The sequence below is a fragment of the Suricata suricatta genome, chromosome 14, assembly GCF_006229205.1.
Source record: "Suricata suricatta isolate VVHF042 chromosome 14, meerkat_22Aug2017_6uvM2_HiC, whole genome shotgun sequence".
Taxonomy (NCBI): Eukaryota; Metazoa; Chordata; class Mammalia; order Carnivora; family Herpestidae; genus Suricata; species Suricata suricatta.
Window position 1 is genome coordinate 61,427,589 of NC_043713.1, and position 22,890 is coordinate 61,450,478.

Below are 22,890 nucleotides of genomic sequence, written 5' to 3' on the forward strand. Positions count from 1 at the left end.
ATTCAGGGGATCAGAGCCAGGAGTGCCACTGGGGTAACAGGACCAGCCCCTGCCACCCACAGGTGAGAAAAAGAGGCCCAGGTGGTTCTCTAGCAAGCAGGAGCGGAGTAGTCTGTCGGAGCCAGCATTTCCCGGAGGCAGGCCAGCCCAGATGTCTCCTGCCAGGGGGACCCAGCCACCCAGGTGAGGAAGACTCCCTGTACGGCTGGCCTTGGGTAAGATCTATGACCTGTGCTACAGCATTTATGACCTTCAAATGCTGGAGTACCCACCTCCTAAGTGCACACTGATGAGGAATAATAATTTGTAACAAAGCCAGTTGTTGGGGTGCCTGGGTGGCTCAGCTGGTTAAGTGTTCAATTCTTGATTTCAGATTAGGTCATGGTCTGTGGTTTGTGAGTTTCGATCCCCACATCAGGCTTTGTGTTGACAAAGCTTGGGACTCTCTCTCTCTCCTTCTGGCCCTCCCTGTCTCTAAATAAATAAATAAATAAACTTAAAAAAACAAAAACAAAGAAAGCCATTTGTTAACAAAATGCACCTTTTTAATGCACCTACATTCTGTGGAGCTAGTAAAACTTGTGAAAGGTAGATGTTCCTGTTTTATTATTTAGAGCATGTGCATGCAACTTATTAACAAAGGTACAGAGATTACAAGAGAGGAAATGGCAGCTCTGGCCTGTAGCCACTGAGGCATGCCACAGCACTGCTACAATGCAGGCAGGGGGACAGCGCCACCTGCCCACTGGGGAGGGTCTGTTCACATACTGAGGAGTGTGCAGAAGGGCCCTTCAGTGTAGACCAGGAGTCAGTCCTGAGAGCATTCCTGCTTGGAAGGTATACAGCATGCACAGCATGTGCCTGCTGTGTGGCGTGGGCTCGAGGGGCAGCAGGATCACCAGTGGTTCCTAAGCCCCGACATGTGACGTGTTCCACTTGCCACAGCCCCTCCAAGTGGGTTCTGCCTTGCCCCCAGGCTAGAGGTGGGGACACCGAGGTGTACACAGGTCAAGCACCTCAGCTGGCAAGCAGCAGGGCAGGCTTCCACGCCGGGCTCCTCAGCCACCACCTTGGGATAGGTCCAAAGGAAACCCCCTGGGGACAGATGCTGGTGGCTTGGGACAATGGATGGGGGGAACATTACTTTTTACTGGCTCATCTTTTTTTAATCATTTGAAATTTGTGGATTTATTATCTCGATAGAAGTATTACCTGTTCAAAATAAAACAAGTCAGCAATGAAAAGGGCATGCATGAGCCAGAGCCAGGGTTCTACTGGGCTGAGTCCTGGCTCTGCCCCCATTGGTTGTGTGACCTTGAATGGGCTGACCTCTCAGAGCCTTGGTTTCTTCACCTGCCAAGCTTGCCCAATGCCCCTTCAACCACGAGAATCCTTGCAGTTCACAGCTATTATGGATCAAGGCCGGGCACAGTATCAGGGCTTATGGGATGGCTGACCCCTGCCGCCAGCTCATTCAGTCCCTGTCAGAACTAAGGTGCCACCCGGGGGCTGGACTCTGAGGTGCTCCCCAGTGCTGAGTGTCTGTGCGCTGAGTGTCAACACGGCTGACCGCAGTGGACACATCATATGTGAGTTCCTCCTGTCCTAGCATGTCGAACCTATGCATGTCTTCATGTCTGTTTAGGATGGGGGGGTTTGGCGTGGTTTTTCTTCAAACCTTTAATCTTGTAATGCTCCTTTAAAATCTTAATGTTAAAATAACTAGTCTTTTCCAAAATGGTTTAACAACAGAGGTAGAGCCTTCCTACCCCACCAGCTGGACCTCATCTCTTGGAGCCTGTTTCTCCATCTACCAAAGGGCTGCTGGCTTATGGAAACGAGCAGCCTTGTTCCAGAGCCTGGGTTCACATCATGGCTTCACCACTCAGGGGCTGGGTCACTGTATGGCCTCAGTCATCAAAGGAGGTTGATGCCCCCTGACCACCCTGAAGGGCCAGTTTAGGAGGCATCCCACTCGTCCAGCCGAGTGGCCCTAGGACAGCCAGGGGCCATGCTGGGCAGTAAGGCTGAGGTCCTGGACAGGGCAGGTCTGCAACTTACTGCTGAAGCGCACAGGCTGTGCCACGTTCACCGCGTGGAAGTGCTTGGGGTCGCTGCCTCGGGTCCGGCCTGGCCTCGGATCCACAGCCTCCTTCCCATGGTAAGGACGAGACTCCCCGGTCACTTTGGAAAGTGAGAAGAGAAACGGGCTGTAAGCACTGCTCATGCAGCGGCGGGGCACACAGCCCCAGGTGGCTCTCTATGGCCAGTGCCAAGTGAAAGCCTCGAGTAATCAGCCTACTCAGGGCTGGGAAAACCAGGTTGCGAGGGGGCGGGGGGCAGCACATATTCCAGTTATTCATTTGTTCTTTTAAAAAATCTATGAAACCTCGGTGCTCAGGCCCAATGGATCACATGCACTTCTTACTGAAACTACGTTTCATTTTGTTACTACTACTACTACAAAATGAAATCTCTCCACTGCATTTTCTAAGAGGCTACTGCTAGCACCGCACAGGGTCAGTCATTCCTCCTAAAAATCCTCAGCAGCTCCGGTTCCACAGAGAATGAGTGGGGAGGTGTCTCTCCAGAGCCCAGGCTCCCCCTTCCACTCCAACGGCCCGGGAGCCTCTCGTTAGTATACAGGGGGAGCCACTGTGTGAGACACCCTCATTTGCATTACTTGCACTGGGTCTGAGCAGCAAGGTTTCACAGATTTAATAGACGTCTGGCACCTGCCTGCGGGTGCCCTTCACAGCCTTAAGGCCAGGGCCTTCTGACATTCCTGCCTGGCTCCTGGCCACCTGGCACAGGCCCTGGTGTGCAGCTGGCCTCACGCGCAGCTGGACGTGTGAGCAGGAAGCTGAGGATAAGGAAGAATTCTAGTTTTATGGACCACAGTCTAACAGCAATTCACATATCGGTGCTTCCACAGTCTCTCTGGCAGGAGGTGGGGGGGAAGGTTCTCCAACCCAGAGAGCACCACTCTCCCCCCTCGTCAAGGTGAAGGGTGATGCTGAGACAGGCAATGTACTTGAGGCACAGAACGAGAGAGAGCCAGAGGCAACATCTCACCTGGGCCACCTTCCTCCCCACTCTGCCTGCATAGGGGCATCTTGGTGCAGTGAGGACACCTGGTGCAACGTCAGGGCAGACAGCGTCAAACTTGGGTCTGCACGGCTGCATCGCAGAACGAGGCCTGCTCGGCTTCGACGGCCTGAGGCAGGGGATGTGGGGGACATGGGCATGGCGTGGCAGGTGGCCTCCCACACACCCACCTTCCTTGACTCCATGGTGCCCCACCTGACTGAAGCTTCTCCAGCTATCTGGTTTTGCTCATGCCACAGACCCTGACATTGTTTTCATAAATAAACTATTTTTTTCTCATTATAAAATAATAATCCATGTGGAATAATTAAGACATGCAAAAGTTTGAAAAGCCAAAACACATAAACTGTTACTATGCTAGGGTCTGCTGCCCTTCCAGTCTTTTCTTTCTACGTAAATCCCTAAAAATATTGGGATCACATCACTCTATCTTATGATTTGCTTTGTAAGTTTAAGATTATAAATAGCTTTCCATGTTCTGATATGTGCTTAAGAACATCACCTTTAATGGGTGCACAGTATTCTGTGCATGGGTTTAATTATTATAATCCCCTCTGGTTCAAAGTTGAGGCTGTTTGCATATTTTCATTGCCCTACAAAGGGCTGCACAGAACCACCGGTACCAGTCTCTGTGTGTGCTCCTCCTCATTTCCTTCTGAGTCCCTGGGTAAGTCATGAGCCCTAGCAGCTCTGGTTCCTTTCCCACTAAATATAAGTACAAGTGTTTCCCTTCCCAGGCATGTGATGGGGATCAGGAGCCATCAGATTACAAATCACTCCCTGGGAGGCAGGCACAAGAGTGGGGAGAACCACACTGGGCTTCTGGAGGCTGGAGGACCGGAGATAAGGACAGAAGGGAACAGAAGGGCTTCCTAGCAGAGGGCACAGCCCAGGCAAAGGCCAAAGGCAAACACGTCTGGGACAAGCTTGAGGACAAGTGTGGGTGTGGTGAATGCACGTTTCCCTACACCTGGATCACACGTCTCCCTGTCTGCTCCGATGAGCAAGACCTGCGATTCCACTTTGTGTCTTGGCTTCTGCCCCAGACCCAGCACAGCAGCACCCAGTACAAGAGAGGCCAAAGTGCTCACAGAAAGACACATGAATCTGGGGCACAGGGCGGGGAGAGAAAGAAAGGGTAACAGAGTGCACTGCTGGGGCCTGGATGCTGGTTGACTGTGGAGTGGGTGTGGGGCAACAGGCAAAGCACACGCAGGGAAGTCCCCAGAAAGCCAAGTGGTGATGGGGAAAGCCACTTTGCACTGAACAGGCTTCTCCTGCTCAGGTGGCAATTCTGAGCCCTTCTCTTTTCTATTATTTCTCTTCACAGCCAATCACCCATACCCTCTTATTCAGTGCCACCATGGGAACCCACCGGCACAGATAAGGGACTTCCCACTGTCCTGGGGGCCAAGAGAAGCAGGAAATGGGTGCGGCTGAGGAGGAGATAGAGCTCACTGGAGTAACATCCTTATAGACCTCTTAGGATGACCTCTGACAACACAGATTGCCTTCTGCAACCCACAGACAGCGTTCCTCCTTGGGGCCAGTTGGCAGGTACGAGCTGATAGACGTGCAGTCAGCTCCAAGAACCAGTTTCAGGATGCAGACAACCCAAGGCAACTTTCCCTCTCCCTCCCACTTCTCTTCCATCTCAGTGTGCCGGGCATTCTCCTAGGCATGCGGAATCCAGCAGTGAGCAAAACAGCAGATGATCCTGTCCCTATTTAATGAGAAGTCACACCCTCTGCCTGTCTTCTCTTCGATCTAGCAACTGGCCATGGGTATACTCATGCCCTGTGACTGGGAATGGAGAGTCTGAGTGTGTACCCCAGCCCCCAGCCCCCAGCCTGGCCTGCCATCTTGAAAAGGGTACTCTCTGCACCACAAGCTGCCATCTGTGCTCTGCTCTCTTCATGTGTCCTCGTCAAGACTTCAGAACAGCTCTGGCCACCAAAGATGGAATGGGAGTGCATGGAAGGAGACATGAAGCAAGGAGGAGCCAACATGGTTGACCTGGTACTAGAAAAGCCGAGGGAAATTTCTTACAGATGGGAAAGTAGGCTCAGAAGTGTTATGAGACTTGCTTCCCAGCAGAAGTAGAAAGCAGAGGGGAGATGTGAGCCCTCTTCTTCCTCCATGTCCACAGGACCTGAGCCTCCTCCCACCTCACAGCCCAGCCACTGGCCACCAGAGGCCTGTCTCTGCTCATCTTCCCAAGCAGTACAGCCCTGTGTGCCCCCGGGGGGCTCAGGGCAGCCCTTCTTGCTACACTGGGCATGCTAAGTTTTCTGCTTTCCCAGCACAAGCCTCACAGAGAGACCTCAGGGAGCCACAGGAGAGCCTCGAGTCCAACAAGGAAACTGAGTCAGGGCAAGCAATGGCAATGCTTGCTTCCAAGTGTTTGTTGTTTGTAAATAGAGGACAAAATACGAGTGATTCTAATTGTGTTTCTAGGAACACATAACTTGTCCAAATGTGGCATTAGGGTCTTGATGAGCTTGTAACCTTTCCAAATAAAGGGCTGGACAGATTGGAGCTTCTTTAGTGCCCAAGTGGACATTCCAAGGCATGTCATTTTCTTTCTTTATACCAAAACAGGATTAGAATCATGGTAAAAGATGAGATATAGGTAGGTCAATAATACTTGCTTACTAAAAGTGGATTTCTAACATCAGAGAGTCTGAAAAATATAAAATTTTGAATGGCATTTCCATATGTCGTATACTCTTTACATTAATTCTTTTCCCCTCCCAACCAGGGTCACAGAGCTTATTAATAATCTCCCCAAGGCTAAAGGTTTGCTAGTTGTGCAAGCCCCAGGACCACCATCTTTGTCTCCATTCTATTAAGGTTTTGAGACTTATGCTTTTGAAATACCAAATGAGGGGCACCTGGGTGGCTCAGCTGGTTAAGCATCTGGCTTTGGTTCAGGTGATGATTTCGTGATTCATGGGTTTGAGCCCCATGTCAGGCTCTGTGCTGACAGCTCAGAGCCTTGAGCCTGCTTTGGATTCTGTGTCTCCCTCTTTCTCTGCCTTTCCCACACATGTACTCTATCTCTCTCAAAAATAAATATAAGAAAGAATTTTTGAATTTTTTAAATACCAAATGAGGACTTATGTTTTCTCATTTTGTACCTATGTGGACAAAAAAACAAAAAAACCAAAACAAAAAAACAAAAAAACCTCAACACAGAGAATAACTGCAAAAATACAGCCCTGTCAGTTCCAAGTTCAAAATCTGCCTCCCCCATTTCAAGGGTCCACAAATGTCTCAGGCACAAGTTCACAGAAAAAATGCCTTGCCTTCCATTAAGGTTGGTGACAGAAGCTAAGGCCATCAGACAGTCCTATGACACACTCAAGATGTGGCCGTGGGTCTCAACTGCCAGCACAGAGATGGCAGAAGCAGAAGGATCTGGTAGGAATCCTCACCCAACGTCTTAATCTTATGTCTGTCTATCACCAAGATATGCCTCTCCTCCCAGTCCCTTGCTCCTAATCCCATTTCCTAAAGACATCTCTTTTACTCATTTCTTTAGATATTTAGGTCTATATTTCTAAGTAATAGGTATACCCAGCTATTCCAGTTTTATCAATTTTGAATGTTATCCATTGACTTAATATTAGGACAGGTACAGGGTTAGCTCATATACACACTTAGCCACCTCTCCAACAAAGTAAAATCAATTTCATAATTAAAGTTAGTGGAATAATGGAAGTATTCTTCACCTGTCAGCCAAAAAGCATACTAGGTATTTCATTTCTCTACAACTTTCTTCTTGTCCTGGAGTTAGTATTTGCTTATTTTGTTATTTTATTTTATTTTATTTTGAGAGAGTGCAAGGGCATGTGCAAGTAGGGGAGGGAGAGAGGGAGCGGGAGAGAGAGAATCCTAAGCAGGCTCCATGCCTAGCACAGAGCCAAACTTGGGGCTCGATCTCACGAATGTGAGATTATGACTTGAGCCAAAATCAAGAGTAGACACTTAACTGACTGAGCCACCCAGGTGCTCTGTTTGCATTAATTTTTAAATTTGCTTAGTTTTTTTGGCATATCTACTGCTATTCTTTCCAGTTGCTATAGCAAATAACAAAAGCTAGCAATAAAAAAAATTAAACACTCAAAACATCAGAATCTCCTGGTTCCACTGTTCCCTGGGAAGCCCCGCCTCTATTCCCTACTGACGATCACCAGTCTGAGTGGGCTGCTCTATGGGCTGGGTCATGGCTGTGATCCTGGGGGTCCATTTGCTCTCCTCCTGTACTGGACCCTCTTTCCTGACCCCCAGGCCACCTTTTTTCCTACTTTACCCCCTCCTTTTACAAGACATATCTTCCTAAGAAAGGGCAGGGCATCTTTTCTGAATCTTTCCATATCTGAAAATGTCTTTATTCCATTCTCATGCATGATCAGTTCATCTGGATGTAAAAATCTCAGGCTAATAACATTTTTGAAGCTTCTAGAGATATCCAACTATATGAACATATTCATTCACCTCTAGTCTCCCCTGAAACTCATTAAAACAACAGTAATGGAATTTTTAAAAAGGCATAGTCATAAGGACAAACAGAAAAGGAAAGAAGATAGCAAAGCTGTAAAAACTGGAAAAGAGAAGTAATAATTAGCTTAAAAAGGTGACCATACATTGTAATTTGTCTGGGGATGATCTCAGTTTATGCCTGTTGCAAAAGATCCTATCCAGTTTATTAGCGTTTGTCAGTCTCGAAACTGTTTTTTGGGGTTTTTTTTGTGTGTATTTTTAGAAGCAAATCACTCAACTTATTTGAGCCCAGAAAGCTAAAGCCTAAGCCAACAGGTGGGCAACTAGAAAACTAAGGCATCTATAATATCATGTCAACTACACTTCAATTTAAAAAGTTTTAAAAAGAACAAAAAGTAAGGAATCTGGCAATATTTAGCCAGATACATACACATTGACCCTATGACTCAATAATCCTATATTTAAGAATTTACAGTGAAGATACACCTTCAACAATTTGAAAGAGCGGTGGGACATATGTCCAAGGTTATTTATTGTGGCATTATATTTCTTTAATCATAAACTAACAAGAACAACCTGAAGGCCCATATATAGGACTATGTAGGAGGCTAAATAAAGTATGGTATGTCTCGAAGATGGTGTGCAGTATAACTGTAAAAAAGAATGAAAAGGATCTTTATGAATTAATATAGTGACTTTTATGGGTATTTTGTTCAATTAAAAAAGAGGGGCACCTGGGTGGTTTAGTCGATTAAGCACCCAACTCAGCTCAGGTCTTGATCGCACTGTTCATGAGCTCAAGCCCCGCATCAGGCTGTCTCCTGTCAGTGAAAAGCCTGCTTTGCTGTTGCCCTCTCTCTCTGCCTCCCTCCCCCATAAATTAACATTAAAAATATTTAGTCAGTCAGAGAAAGACAAGTATCATACGACTTCACTGATATAAGGAATTTAAGACACAAAACAGATGGACATAAGGGAAGGGAAGCAAAAATAATATAAAAACAGGGAGGGGGACAAAACATAAAAGACTCTTAAATATAGAGAACCAACAGAGGGTTGCTGGAGGGGGTATGGGAGGGGGGATGGGCTAAATGGTAAGGGGCATTAAGGAATCTACTCCTGAAATCACTGTTGTACCATAATGTTAACTAACTCGGATGTAAGTGAAACAAGAAATAAATTTAAAATATTAAAAGATAAATTAATTAAATTTAAAAAATGAAAATATTTAAAAAGAAAAAAAATCACACCATTAAGAGTATACACAGTAAGATATTTATTTAAGAAAGGCAAAGAAAAATAAATAAGAGGAAGTAAACTATACATATATTTGCTTATTTTTGTAAAACAAAACCAAAGCAAACTCAAGAAAGATAAGCCAGAAACTAATCAAATTACTTACCTATAGGATGTGAGTGGGAACAGCAGGGCAAAGGGAAAAGGAAAGAGAATTTTAAAAAAATGTATGTGTGCATATATGTATTTATTTTTATAGGCTCTATGCCCAACATGGAGCTTAAACTCATAACCCCAAGATCAAAAGTTGCATGCTCTACCGACTGAGCCAGCCAGATGCCCCTGTTGAGAACTTTTAAATATGTTTATATATAGTTATGAGTTCTGAATCTTGTTTATGTTTTACATATTCTAAAAATGAATTAGTTACAAAACCTTGTGACTATACTAATAAACATGAAATTGTATACTTTTTTTTTGAAATTGTATACTTTAAAGAGGCAAATTTTATGGTACATGAATTATATCTCAATACAAAAAATAAAAAATAAACTAAATCAACAAGATGAGGAGGCAAAGTTCTAAAACTGAATATAAACAAGATGAAATGTTAACATAATTACCCAAAAGAAAAAAAAAGGAATGAATACTAATGACTTTTGACTTGAGAATTGATGATACCCCATCAGTGGGAAACAGTCTAATAACATAAAGAACTATAAAGAAATCCTCGAATTTACTTAGTAGGTATGTTCTTGGTAGTGGTATAGGAGTAGTAATTCTAAAACTACAAGTATTTTAGGACTGACCAAATGGATATACATAGAAAGTGTGCTGGGAACCAAAGTTCTTGCCCTGGGGAAAAAGGAAATTAAAAATATGAGATGGGAGGCGGAAAGGAAGAACTTTAGTATAGATTAGAATTAGAAGTGTCAGTAAATATGAGCTTATTATTAACAAAAGTTTTCCCACTTCATCCGCTGAAAGAAGTGCCTAGAAGCTATAATGCCCAAATAACTACGAGCACAGCTAACACTCAGATCTTGGTTTCTCAATACCATTCCTCACTGAAAGAACAGGGCTCTTTAGAGAAATGCTTGAGTCCAGGTCTGGGGACAGGAAAGCCAAAAGATGAACCTAGAACATTTTGTAGTGCCAGGAAACAGGAAAGATCTTTATAAAATAATTTATTAAGTGAAGTGCGTATGGTAGAATTACAAAATCACTGGATTCAGGCAAGAATCATTGATATTAGCTAAAACAACTGAGTGTATAATTGTTGGACAACACTTAAAATACCACTCTGCAGATTACTCATTACTTACTCATACATGACTTTTCATTACAAAAGGGGGTAAAATATTTACTGTAATGAAATTTGGCAGACATTACCTTAATTAAGTGATCAAACTTAACATCACCAATAATAGCACAAACTGACCTCATGTGCCCTAATGGGACACTTTATGACTTGCTTAAAAAAAAGTCTCACCTGAATCTAATCATGAGAAAACAGACAAGTCCATACTGAAGGAAATTCTATAAGACAACTGGTTTGGACTCTTCAAATAGGTTAGTGCCATGTTAGATCAAAAATAATATTTAAAAAAAAAGGCTGGGGACACTTCATGATTAAAAGGTAAAGCAAAGAAAATGCAATACGTAACCTTTGAATAAATCCTGAATTTAAAGGAAAAAAAGCCTGTAAAAGGTATTTGGGGGGATAACAAGAAAACTTCAACAGGAACTGTTTATAAAATAAGGGTATTGCCAAGTTTCTTGCATGTGCAAAGTGCATCGTGGTTACAGGATCGTTCTCATTCTTGGAAGACAGATGATGCATTTAGGGGTAAAATGTCATGATGTCACTAATACACTCTCAAAGGGTTTAGAAAAAAACGTGTAGAGAAAACAGCTGTAGCAAACATCCATGGGTTGGTGAATGCAGGTAAAGGCAATATGAGCATTCACTGTACTACTCATGCACCTTTTATACAGACCTAAAATTTCTCATATTAAAAGTCAGGGGGAGAAGCAGCTGACACACCCAGATCTCATCACCAATACTTGGTGTGCTCAGGCAACCCTGCCCCTCTCTCACCCCAGCAGTAGATGGGTGATTTACTGATGAGAAGGTCAAACAGGTGGTCTCTTGGGAACGTCAGGGTTCTGTACTTAGATGGGGAGGCCAGACTCCTAGCCCCTCTTCCTTCACTAAACTCCCAGAATCCCAGCTTCTAGGCAGATTGGAACATTCCTCTATGGAAAAATCTGGCCAGCTCAAGACAAAGGTCCCAAAAGGGAGGAGACCCCCAATGAAACAGTCCAGCTGGTCCACTGTCCAGTTAGGCCCAAGAACACAGAACTTCCAGTCTCTCTGCCACACACAGCAGATAGGCAGGGACTGCTGATCTCTGAGGAGAGTCTTCAAATCAAAGTCAGACACCAAACTATAAAGGAAATAACACAGAAGAAATGCATATGGAATGGTTAAACAACAACATGTCATTAATGTACTCAAAATGAGAAACTATATAGTTTCCACAAAACAAGAATGGGATGCTATTAAAATTTTTTTGAAATGTTTATTTTTGAAAGAGTGAGCAAGCGAGTGAGTGGGACAAAGGACCTGAAGCAGGCTCCATACTGACCACAGACAGCCTAATGCAGGGCTTGAACTCACGAACCATGAGATTATGACCTGAATCAAAGTCGAATGCTTAACCAACTGAGCCACCCAAGGGCCCCTGGGAGACAATTAAAAAGGAACATAGAGACAACATCAACCCCACAACTAAAGAAGAAACTCTTCTAGAATTGCAAACATGATGGCAAAAATTGAAACCTGTTAAAAGATATGGTGCAAGTAGAAGCTTCCTAAGACAAAAAGACAAAGAGATGGAAAATTCGAGAGACTTGAAAAAAAAAATCAAAGATCAGTCCATGAGCTCCAATTTCCAATAACAGTTCTAGAAAGAGAGTAGGTAAACGGAAGAGAAAAAACTAGTGTTTTTTTTTACCTAAACAAAGAGACATGAGTTTCTAAAATGAAAACATCTACTGAGTGGCCAGCGCATTATACCAAAAGATACTCAAAATTTCCAGAAAACAGGTTTCATTTAAAGGACCAGAATTATGGCCATCAGCAATGTTGAAAGCTTATAAAAATGGAGTAAGATCTTCAAAATTGTAAGGGAAAGTTACCTGTTTTTTTAAGGAGGCTCCATGCCCAGTGAGGAGCCCAAATGTGGGGCTTGAACTCAGGACCCTGACTGAGATCAAGACCTGAGCTGAGATCAAGAGTCGGAGGCTTAATGGACTGAGCCACCCAGGGGCCCTGGTAATTCTAAATCCAGAGAAATCTATCATGTATGAGGGTAAAATAAAGGCGTTTTCAGGCATGCAAGCAAGGAATCAAAAACTTTTGTCTTCTGTGTTCCTTTTCTGAAGTTTTTAAAGAAGGCACTATATTACTTAAATGAGAGAATAAACCAAAACAGGAAACCAAAAAAAAAACAGGATCTAATGTGAAAGACAGGCAGGCAGGCAGACAGGCAGATAGGCAGACAGACAGATAGACAGACAGACATGAGGGAGAAACCTACGGATTTTCCATGCTGATGGTGAAGGGAAGACCCGAGAGGACAGCTGGGAAAGTGGGCAGCAGGTTTTGACAGCACGAAGCCAGACAGGTGAAGTCAGGGGGCTCTGGGAGAGAAGATTCCAACATCTCTCTAGCAAAATAACATGACAGATCTACAACTGAAGGGAAATCAGGAAAGAGATCTGTTCTGCTAAGGACTTTTTAAAAATGTAAATCTATAGCCACTTTGGGAAACAATTTGGCCATTTCTTACAGAGTTAAACATAAATTTAAAATATGACCCAGAAATCCCATTCCTATGTATTTGTCCAAAAGAAATGAAAGCATATGTCCCCTCAAAAACGTGCACACTGATGTTCACAGCAGCTTTATTCACAAAGTGGTAACAACTCCAATGCTCATCAAATAGTGAATAGATAAACAAAATGTAGCATTACTCACAGAATGGAAAATTTGGTGAGAAAAAGGAACTACTGACACAGGCTGCAAATGGATGAACCTCAAAAACGTAATGCCAAGTGGAAGAAGCTAGAACACAAATGGTATGATTCACCTTATAGGAAATGTCCAGAAAAGCAAGTCTATAAGACACAGAAAAATAAATTAGTGGTTGCCAGGGACTGAAGGAGGGTACAAGGAGTAACTATAGATGGATATGGGGATCGTGTGGGGACCATGGAAATGTTCTAAAACTCACTGTGGCGATAGTTGCAGAACTCTGTAAATTTTACAAAAATAGCTGACTTGTATGCTTTTATTTTTTATTTATTTTGAGAGAGAGAGAGACAGGGAAAGGGAGAAAGAACACTCACGCATGCACCCACACAAGAGGGGCAGAGAGAAGGAGAGACAGAATCCCAAACAGGGATCCATCAGTGCAGAGTCAGACACTGGGCTCTAACTCATGAACTGTGAGATTATGACCTGAGCCAAGATCAAGCGTCAGACACCTAACCGACTGCACCACCCAGGCACCTGACTTGTATACTTTTAGAAGTGATAAATTTGGGGGTACCTGGGTGGCACAGTCAGTAAAGCAGCTGATTCTTGATTTTGGCTCAGGTCATGATCTTGCAGTTTGTGAGTTTGAGCACCACATCAGGCTCTGTGCTTATGGCGCAGAGCCTGTTTGGGATTCTCTCTCCCTCTCTCTCTCTCTCTGCCTCTTTCTTTCTCTCTCTCCATCAAAATAAATAAAAAATTAAGACTTTAAAAATTAAAAAAAAAAGACTTTAAAGGTGATGAATTTTATGGTATATAAATTTTATTAATAAAGATGTTAAAAATTGAAGGACTACCATAAGACATATAAAACATTTCCTTTAAGTACATATATTTGAGAGAAAATGTGACTCGGGGAAGGGCAGAGAGAGAGGGGGACAGAGGATCTGCAGCAGGCTCTGTGCTGACAGCAGAGAGCTTGATGTGGGGCTCAGACTCTCAAAACGTGAGATCATGACCTGAGCTGAAGTCAGATGCTTATCCGTCTGAGCCACCTAGGTGTCCCCACCTATAGTTTTATTATAGGGTAAGACAAGAGGTACCTGGGGGACTCAGTCAGTTAAGCATCCAACTCTTGATTTAGGCTTAGGTCATTATCTCACAGTCATAGGATCAAGCCCTGCATTGGGCTCTGTGCTGGGTGTGAAGTCTGGTTGGGATACATTCTCTCTCTCTCTGTCTCTCTCTCCCCCTCCCTCTCTCTCTCCCCATACCTCCCCTGTTCACACGTACTCTCTCCCAAAAAAATAAAAAATAAAAATTCAAAAAGTTAAAACAAAAAGAAAACTACATGGATGGACCTTGAAAACATTATACCAAGTGAAAGAAGTCAGACACAAAATATCTCACATTGTATGACTCTATTTCTATATAATGTGCAGAAGAGTCAAATCCATACAGACAGAAAGTAAGTAAGTGGTTGCCAGGGGCTAATAAGGCTTCAGAGAAATTGGAGAGTGCCTGCTGATGGGTACAGGGTTTTATTTGGGGGTGACAAAAATGTTCTACAATTGGGGTTGATGGTTGCACAACTCCAATATTCTAAAAACTACCGGAAACCATATTTAATGGGCCAATTCTGTGCTAAGTGAATTACTATCAATTAAGTTATCAAAACAAAAAGATGATGAGGACAATGTTCAACGCTGGGGTAAAAATAAAATGTTTCACCAGCAAGAGGAAATGGAATTATCCTCTATGCCCAGCCAAGAGTAGAATCAACAGGGAGCAAGAACTCTGGGAGTGAGGAGATGAAGAGTAAAGAGTCAATCACCTTGTTCAGGGTAGATCAACAGGGAATGCCTAAAGCCATGGACATTTTAGAGACACAGATAAACACCAAGTGAAATCAACAGCTCAAGTAAGCTCATATATTTGCTTCTGAGAAGTAGGAAACGGAGAAGGGGAGCATGAGGGGTGTTATTTTTTTATTATTAAAAAAACTTTTTTCCTAACATTTATTTATTTTTGAGAGACAGCAAGAGACACAGCATGAGCGGAGGAGGGGCGGAGAGAGAAGGTGACACAGAATCCGAAGCAGGCTCCAGTCTCTGAACTGTCAGCACAGAGCCCAACAGGGGCTTGAACTCACAAACTGTGTGATCATGACCTGAGGCAAAGTCAGACGTTCAACCGACTCAGTCACCCAGGCACCCCTGGGGCTGCTATTTTTAAATAAAAAGTCTTATAGAACTATTTGAATATTCAGATTGTGTGTATAAATAACATTAATCAAGCAAGAATGAAATTTTTGATTTAGGCCATTAAAATCAGCTCCTCTTTGGATCCAAGTGGCCTTGCCTCAGTTTCCTCACCCAGGTGCTGCTGCTGAACATCTTATGCTATTCTCCCATCCAAGTACCAACCAGGCCCGACCCTGCTTAGTTTCCGAGATTAGACAAGATCGGGCGCAGTCAGGGTGATACTGCCGTAGACACATCTCATGCTATTCTGATTCCTGATCTTTTCACCACGACTTGTGCTCTCTCTCCTTGGACGTTGTGTTCACTGTATTCCTGACACACTGCAATTACACAAGGTTTCTTGTCTAAGTTTTTAAAAAAATTTTTGTGCCCTCCTAACTCCAAAGCTCTATGACGTCTTTACTATTCCGTCTGCTCCTGTATTTTTTCTGTTTTCTAAAAAAAAACAACAACAACAAAAAAAACAACTCTTAGGAATGCCTGGGTGGCTCAGTTGGTTAAGCGTCTGACGTTGGCTCAGGTCATGATCTCATGGTTTGTGGGTTCAAACCCCGTGTTGACCTCTGTGCTAACAGACTGGAGCCTGGAGCCTGCTTCAGATTCTGTGTTTCCCTCTCTCTCTGCCTCTCCCCCACTCACACTCTCTCTCTCAAAAAAAATTAACATAAAATTTTTTTTTTAAAGAACTGTCATTAATCAGGGGCACCTGGGTAACTCAGTCGGTTAGGCATCTATCTGACTTAGGCTCAGGTCATGATCTCACGCTCGTGGGATCAAGCCCCACGACGTGCTCTGTGCTGACAGCTTGGATCTCAGAGCTTAGAACCTGCTTCAGATTCTGTGTCTCCCTCACTCTTTGCCCCTACCCAACGCACACTCTCTCCCCCTCAAGAATAAACATTAAAAAACATCTTAATTAAAAAAAGATAAATAAATAAATAAAAGAACTCTTGTTAATCAGATAGTGGATTTTCTGGACTCATTTTTTAATAGCTAAGAACTCGTTCTTCCTCAATTGTTCCTTTTCACAGCATTCTGTTCATGTTTAGAAAACATCATCTGTGTACATGTATATATGTACATAGTTTTAATCGTGGTAAAACATATAAAAATTTAACCTTTTTGGGGGGGTGCCTGGGTGGCACAGTTAAGTGAAGCATCTGACTCTTGATTTCGGCTCAGGTCATGATCTCATGGTTCATAAGTTTGAACCCCATGTCAGGCTCTGCACTGACAGTGCAGAGCTTGCTTGGAATTCTCTTTCCCTCTCTCTCTGCCCCTACCCCACTCATGCTCTCTCTCAAAATAAAATAAAATATAGGCACTTGGGTGGCTCAGTCAGTTAAGTGTCGAACTCTTGGTTTCAGCTGAGGTCATGATCTCATGGTTGATGAGTTTGAGCCCAACATCTCTCTTGACATTCTCTTTCTTCACCCCTCCCCCACTCACTCTCTCAAAAATAAACTTTATTGATTTTTTAATAGTTTATTATCAAATTGGTTTCCATATAACACCCAGTGCTTCTCTCCACAAGTGCCCCCCAAAAACAAAAATTTTAAAAAATGTTTAACCATTTTTAAGGACATAAGTTATAGACCCTGCTTTCAATTGAGTTTATATGCAGAAGTGGATTACTGGGTCCTATGGTAGTCCTATATGTAATTTTTTGAGGAACCACAATATTATTTTCCACAGGGACTGTGCGCAAACATTCCAATTTCTCAATGTCCCACCAATGTCTTCACATCCCCACCTCATCCTCACCAGCATTTGTTTTGATAGCTGCCATCCTGATGTGGAGTTGCACTTTCCTAGTGATTAATGACACTGAACATGTTTTCAAGCATTCTTTGGCCAATGTTTATGTCTTCTTTGGAGAAATGCCAAGCCCTGTGCCCATTTTTTAGTCAGAGGTTTTGTTGCTGAGTTGGAGATTTTACATGTATTCTGAATATTAGCCCTTCAACAGATATATGATTTGCAAATATTTTCCCCTCATCCATAGGCTACCTTTTCACTTTGTTGTTTCCTTTATGCACAGTTTTAAATTCTGATGTAACCCAATTTATATTTTTCCTTTGCTGTCCATGTTTTAGATGTCACATGTAAGAAATCATCACCAAATCCAATGTGATGAAGCTTTTCTCCTATGTTTTCTTCTGTTTTATAGTCTCAGCTCTTATACTTACATCTTTGATCTATTGTTGATTAATTTTTGTACAGTGTTAAGTGAAGGTTCTTTTGCATGTGGTTGTCAGGTTTTCCCAGTTCCATTTATGGAAAATACTGCTCTTCCCCTCACTCCACCTTTGTGGAAAATAATTTGACCATTTCTGGGTTCTCTATTCTATTCCATTGGCCTATATATCTGTCTTTATGACAGTACCACACCGTCTTGATTACTGTAGCTTTGTAGCCAAGTTTTAAAATCAGAAGTGTGAGATATCCAACTTTGTTCTTTCTAAGAATGTTTTGTCTATTTGGGGTCCTTTCAGATTTTATATGAGTTTTAAGATGGAATTTCCTATTTTGGCAAAAAAGGTTGTTGGCATTTTGATAGGGCTTGTACTAAGTCTGTAGATTGCTTGGGTAGCATTGACAGCTTCTTAAACCTTCCAGTCTGCAAACATGGGATGCCTTTCCATTTATTTGTATCCTCTTTAACTTCTTTCAGCAATGTTTTAGAGTTTCAGTAAACTAGTCTTTCACCTCCTTAGTTAAATTTATTCCCAAGCAGTTTTATTCTTTTTGAAGCTATTGTAAATGGAACCATTTCCTTATTCCTTTTTGGTTTGTTCATTGTTAGTGTATAGAAGCACAGATGATTTTTGTGATTTTGTATTGTTAAACTTTACTGAATTATTTTATTAGTTCTAACAGTGTGTGTGTGTGTGTGTGTGTGTGTGTGTGTGTGTGTGCACGCACATGTGTGTGTGTAAAATCATGCCATCTGTGATCAGGATAATCTTACTTCTTCCTTTCCAATTCTGATGCTTTTATTTTCTTGTCTAATTGCTCCAGCTAGCATTAATTTCCAACACCATGTTGAAGTGATGAAGTCCTTGTCCTTTCTGAGGAAAAGCTTTCAGTCTTTACTACTGAGTATGATGTCACCTGTGGGTGTGTCATCTATGGTCTTTATTATTTTTAGGTAGTTTCTTTCTATTCCTAGCTTGTTTGTATCATAAAAGAATGGTTAATTTTGCCAAGTACTTTTTCTGAGTTGAGATGAACATGTAGTTATTTCACCCACATTCTGTTAGTGCAGTAGTATATTATATTGGTTGCTTCGTTTGTTGAACCATCCTTGCATTCCAAGAGTAAATCCATTTGGTCATAGTATGTAACTCTTTTAATGTGCTGTTAAATTTTGTTTACTAGTACTTTGCATCACTGTTCATGGAATATCAGTCTGTAATTTTCTTCTGGAAGCTTTTTCCAGGAATCTTCCATTTCATCCAATCTAGGATGGATCCTAGATCATCCAATTTGTTGGCATATGAATTCCCCGGATACTCTAATTTTTTAAATTTGGTAATAGTGTCCCAACTTTTATTTCTTCTTTTAGTTATTTGGGTGTTCTCATTTCAGTCATTCTCACTAAAGGTCTTTCAATTTTGTTATCTTTGGATTCACTGATTTTTCTGTTTTCTAATTTATCTCTGTTCTAACCTTTTTTTCTTCCTTCTCTTGGCTTTGGGTTTAGTTCATTCTTCTTTTTGTAGTTCCTTAAGATGAAGAGTCAGGTTGCTGATTTGAGATCTTTTTTTTTTATCTTTATTTATTTTAGAGAAAGAGAGCACATGAGAGCAGTGGGGGCAGGGGAGTATCTTAAGAGGCTCCACGCTCAGCATGGAGAACAACATGGGGCTCAATCCCATGACCCCGAGATCCTAACCTGAGCCAAAATCACGATTTGGACTCTCAACCAACTGAGCCACTTAGGCGTCTCTCTTTTTTTAATGTAACATTTATAGCCTTCTAGCACTGTTTTCATTGTATCTCATTAGTTTTGGTATGCAGTGTTTTCATTTTCGTTTTTCTTAAGATATGTTCTAGTTTCCTTTGTGATTTCTTCTTGATGTTAAGAGTGTGTTGTTGAATTCCTTGTATTTGTGAATTTTCCCATTTCCTCCTACTGTTCATTTCCAGTTTCATTCCATTGTGATTAGAAAATACATTTTGTATAATTTCAGTCTTCTGTGGGGCGTCTGGGTGACTCAGTCAGGTAAGCATCTGACTTCAGCTCGGGTCATGATCTCACGGTTTATGGGTTCAAGCCCAGCATCGGGTTATGTGGACACCTCAGAGCCTAGAGTCTGCTTCGGATTCTGTGTCTCCCTCTCTCTATGCTCCTCCTCTGCTCTTCACTCTGTCTCTCTCAAACATAAACATTAAAAAATTTTTTTAACTTACTGACTAGTTTTATAGCCTAACATATGGTCTATGCTGGAGAATGTTACCTGTGCACTTGAGGAAAAGAATGTGTATACTGCTGTTTTTGGGTGATCTCCTAAATCCCCAAGGCTCTATTCACCTTTGTCTGTTTTGTTCCAGAGACTCAATAATTTCAAACATCCTGTAAATTCACTTAATCTTTCTTCTGACCAGTGAAGCCTACTGTCCCTTTAGTGGATTTTTCAATTCAGTTACGGTATTTGTTTGGTCTGCTTTTTAATTTTTCTCTTTGTTGGTATTCTCATATTGTTCATAAATTATTTTCTTGATTTCCTTTAGTTTTGTTTTTCTTTAGTTCTTTGAGTATATTTAAGAGTTTTAAAACATTTGTCTAGTATGTCCAATGCCCATGTTTCTTAAAGGATAGTTTCTACCACTTAATTTTATTCCTTTAAATGGGCCATGTTTCCCTGTTCCTTTGATTGCCTTGTGATTTTACTGTTGTTGAAAATTAGGCATCTGAATAAACAGCCACCTTTTCCCAGTCTTTGCAGACTGGTTTTATGTTGAAGACAACCTTTGCTAATTAGCAAGGTTCGTTCTGAGCCCTGCGACCAGCCTGGAGTGAAGGCTTAAGGTCTTCTCAAGCTTTTTCTGCACACGCATCTTGCCTGAGCCTGTGTGTGAACTTTTCCTGATTCCTAAGTATACATGACTGCTTTTAAAGGTCTTAATTTTGGGGCGCCTGGGTGGCTCAGTCAGTGAAGCATCTGACTTCGGCTCAGGTCATGATCTCAAGTCTCGTGGGCTCAAGTCCCACATTAGGCTCTGTGTTGACAGCTCAGAGCCTGGAGCCTGCTTCAGATTCTGTCTCTCTGCTCCTCCCTTGCTCATGCTCTGTCTCACCCTAAAAAATAAACATTAAAAATAAAAAACGAAGATCTTAATTTCACAGAGTGTCACCCAGCTCCTCGGGGTCTAAATATTCTAATATATCCCTCTACTCCTAGTCCCTGGGCCAGGCATCTGCGGCTCTGGAGTCTCCTGGCAGCTTTCACAAGCACTGCTGGCCATTTTCCACAGCTTTTCACAGCTTGAGATCTGAGCTCCCCTGTCAGAGAAAATAAGCATCAGTCCCTCAGCTCCCGGACAAGCTAGAATGTTGCACGTAAGGTCTGCCCTGCTCATTCCTGGTAGAGGCAGGGAATTTGGAGCTGGGCTGTTCCTTCTTTAGATCTCCTGTGCCAGGTGGGGAGTGGGGGGTGCAAAAGTGAGTAAAAATGCCACCAAACTTCCTACCACTTCAATGTGGCTTTTTCTTGATGAGGTGTTCCTGAAGACCTGTTTTCCAGAGCTTCCTGTAACATTATTTCAGCTATTCTCTAGTTTCTTGCTTCATGTGTGTGCAGGAGAATGAGGGTTTGAAGTTTCCTAGACTGCTGTTTTGCAAGATGTCAGACTATATTTTCAAAGTTTGCTTTCTCTCCATAAATTCCTAAGTCTTTTGTATATATAATGAGAGGTTATTATATGTCATGTTTTGCTCTAAGCATTTTCTAGGTATCATGTTATGTAAGCCTCACCAAAACCCTATGAGGCAGGCACTATTATTTTTCCCAATGTATAGATGAGCACAATGAAGTTCAAAACCCATCTTGACCACAAGGACCACATACAGTAAGTGGTGGGGGCAGGGTTCCAGCCTTAGCAGCTTGGTTCTGAAGCCCCACATCTGACCACCGTTTTTCACACAGCAGAGTTAGCCACCTGAGGTCACTTTATTCTGACCCTTTTGGTCCAGGATGCTTTTTGATCAGAGTCCAGTGAACATACAGTGGATGTTTTCTTCCAGACTCCAGAAAGCACTGGCTGTCATTCAGGTCTAAGAGGAAGGTGGTCTAGGGGCGCTGGGTGGCTCAGTTGGTTAAGCATCCAATTCCTGATCATCAGATCAGGTCATGATCTCATGGTTTGTGGGATCAAGCCCCACATTGGGCTCTGTGCTGATAGTAAAGAGCCTGCTTGGGATTCTCTTTCCCTCTCTTTCTGCCCCTCCCCTGCTCAATTTTAATCTTGGTCTCTCTCTCTCTCTCTCTCAAATAAACATTAAAAAAGAAGAGGAAGGTGGCCCAGCTTATCAGAAGCTCTATAAGAACTAGTGCGGTTCAGGTGTGCTTCAAGGTAGGGAGCAGAGTGGGAGAGTCAGCCTTTTAGATGGGAATCCTCTATTATGTTCATACCTCTTCTACCTCTTCCATAAAGTGCCAGTTTCTCTAGGAAAGACTCCTCCAATTCCTTGCCTGGGGAAACAGCCCCTGCCTGTTGGCACTGGAAGAGCAAAGCAGAAAATGTGGCTAAGGGTCTCCTCTGTCTCCAGAGAGAATTTATCTTAATTCCTGTTTTCAACCTCCATGACTTCCCTCTGTGGGGCCTGGTGTCTCCTATTTTTCTCACTTTAAGTTGAAGTGCTGTCCAATAGACATATAATGGAAGCCACATTTCATCAAGAGATGAAATTAACTTTAATAATTTAACCTAATATATTCAAAATACAATCATTTCAGAACATAATCAATATAAAAAAGTATTAATGGGGTGTTCTACTTTTCTGTTGTACCGAGTCTGACATTCGATGTGTACTTTATACTTCTGGTGCATCCTTATTCGAAATGGCCACGTTCCAAATGCTCAATAGCCACATGTGCCTCCTGGCTACTATACACGGCAGTGTTGGTGAAGAAAATAAATTCATGTCTGCTGCTAGGAGAAGAGAGTCCTCTAGCTATGCAGAGTGAGAAGGGAGACAGGTGGTGAAAGAGAATCCCACCAACCACCAACTCACGTGCCCACCACGTGCCCACCAGCCATGTGCTCATCAAACCGGCTCATTTCCTAATGGTCTCTCTCTCAAGCAGGCTTACGGCTACAGTTTCTCTGCCACACTAAGTCAGTTTTCACTCTCTTCCTACTGGATTTTCTTGGGGGCGGGGGGATGCCTATATAATATCTAACTTGTTCCAAAGAGCATATATATGTAACATATACTTAAGAAATAAAGCCTAAAAAAAGTTGTGAGCCCCCCATCTCAACCCTCGCCCTATGTAAGAACTCAAACATGAGCTGTAGGGTCGTTTCTCCTGGTTTTATTCCTTTATCTCCCCATGAGGGAGGAACCAGGAGCCCAAATTTTGTGTATTACCATTTTGCCTTTTTTCTGTTTGTTTACCACACACATATGCAGCTCTACTTAAGATAATGGTCACTTTGCTTGTCTTTATTGTGCTGTATATACTTTTTGGCAACTTGCCTTTGTCACTTACAGGCTGTCTTTAA

General features: G+C 42.5%; 1 protein-coding gene across 3 annotated transcripts in view; it reads right to left on the reverse strand.

Annotated features, from left to right (window-relative positions):
• The window catches only part of DGCR2 (DiGeorge syndrome critical region gene 2), a 93,231-nt gene that overhangs the window by 31,774 nt on the left and 38,567 nt on the right, over positions 1–22,890 (reverse strand). For 2 of the 3 annotated variants that reach the window (XM_029921343.1, XM_029921342.1), the window contains exon 3: positions 2,062–2,184. The exons of the other annotated variant lie outside the window; for it this stretch is intronic. In XM_029921343.1, the coding sequence (XP_029777203.1) occupies positions 2,062–2,184 (123 nt within the window). The remainder of the gene's footprint in view (positions 1–2,061; positions 2,185–22,890) is intronic. 3 annotated transcript variants of the gene reach the window in all.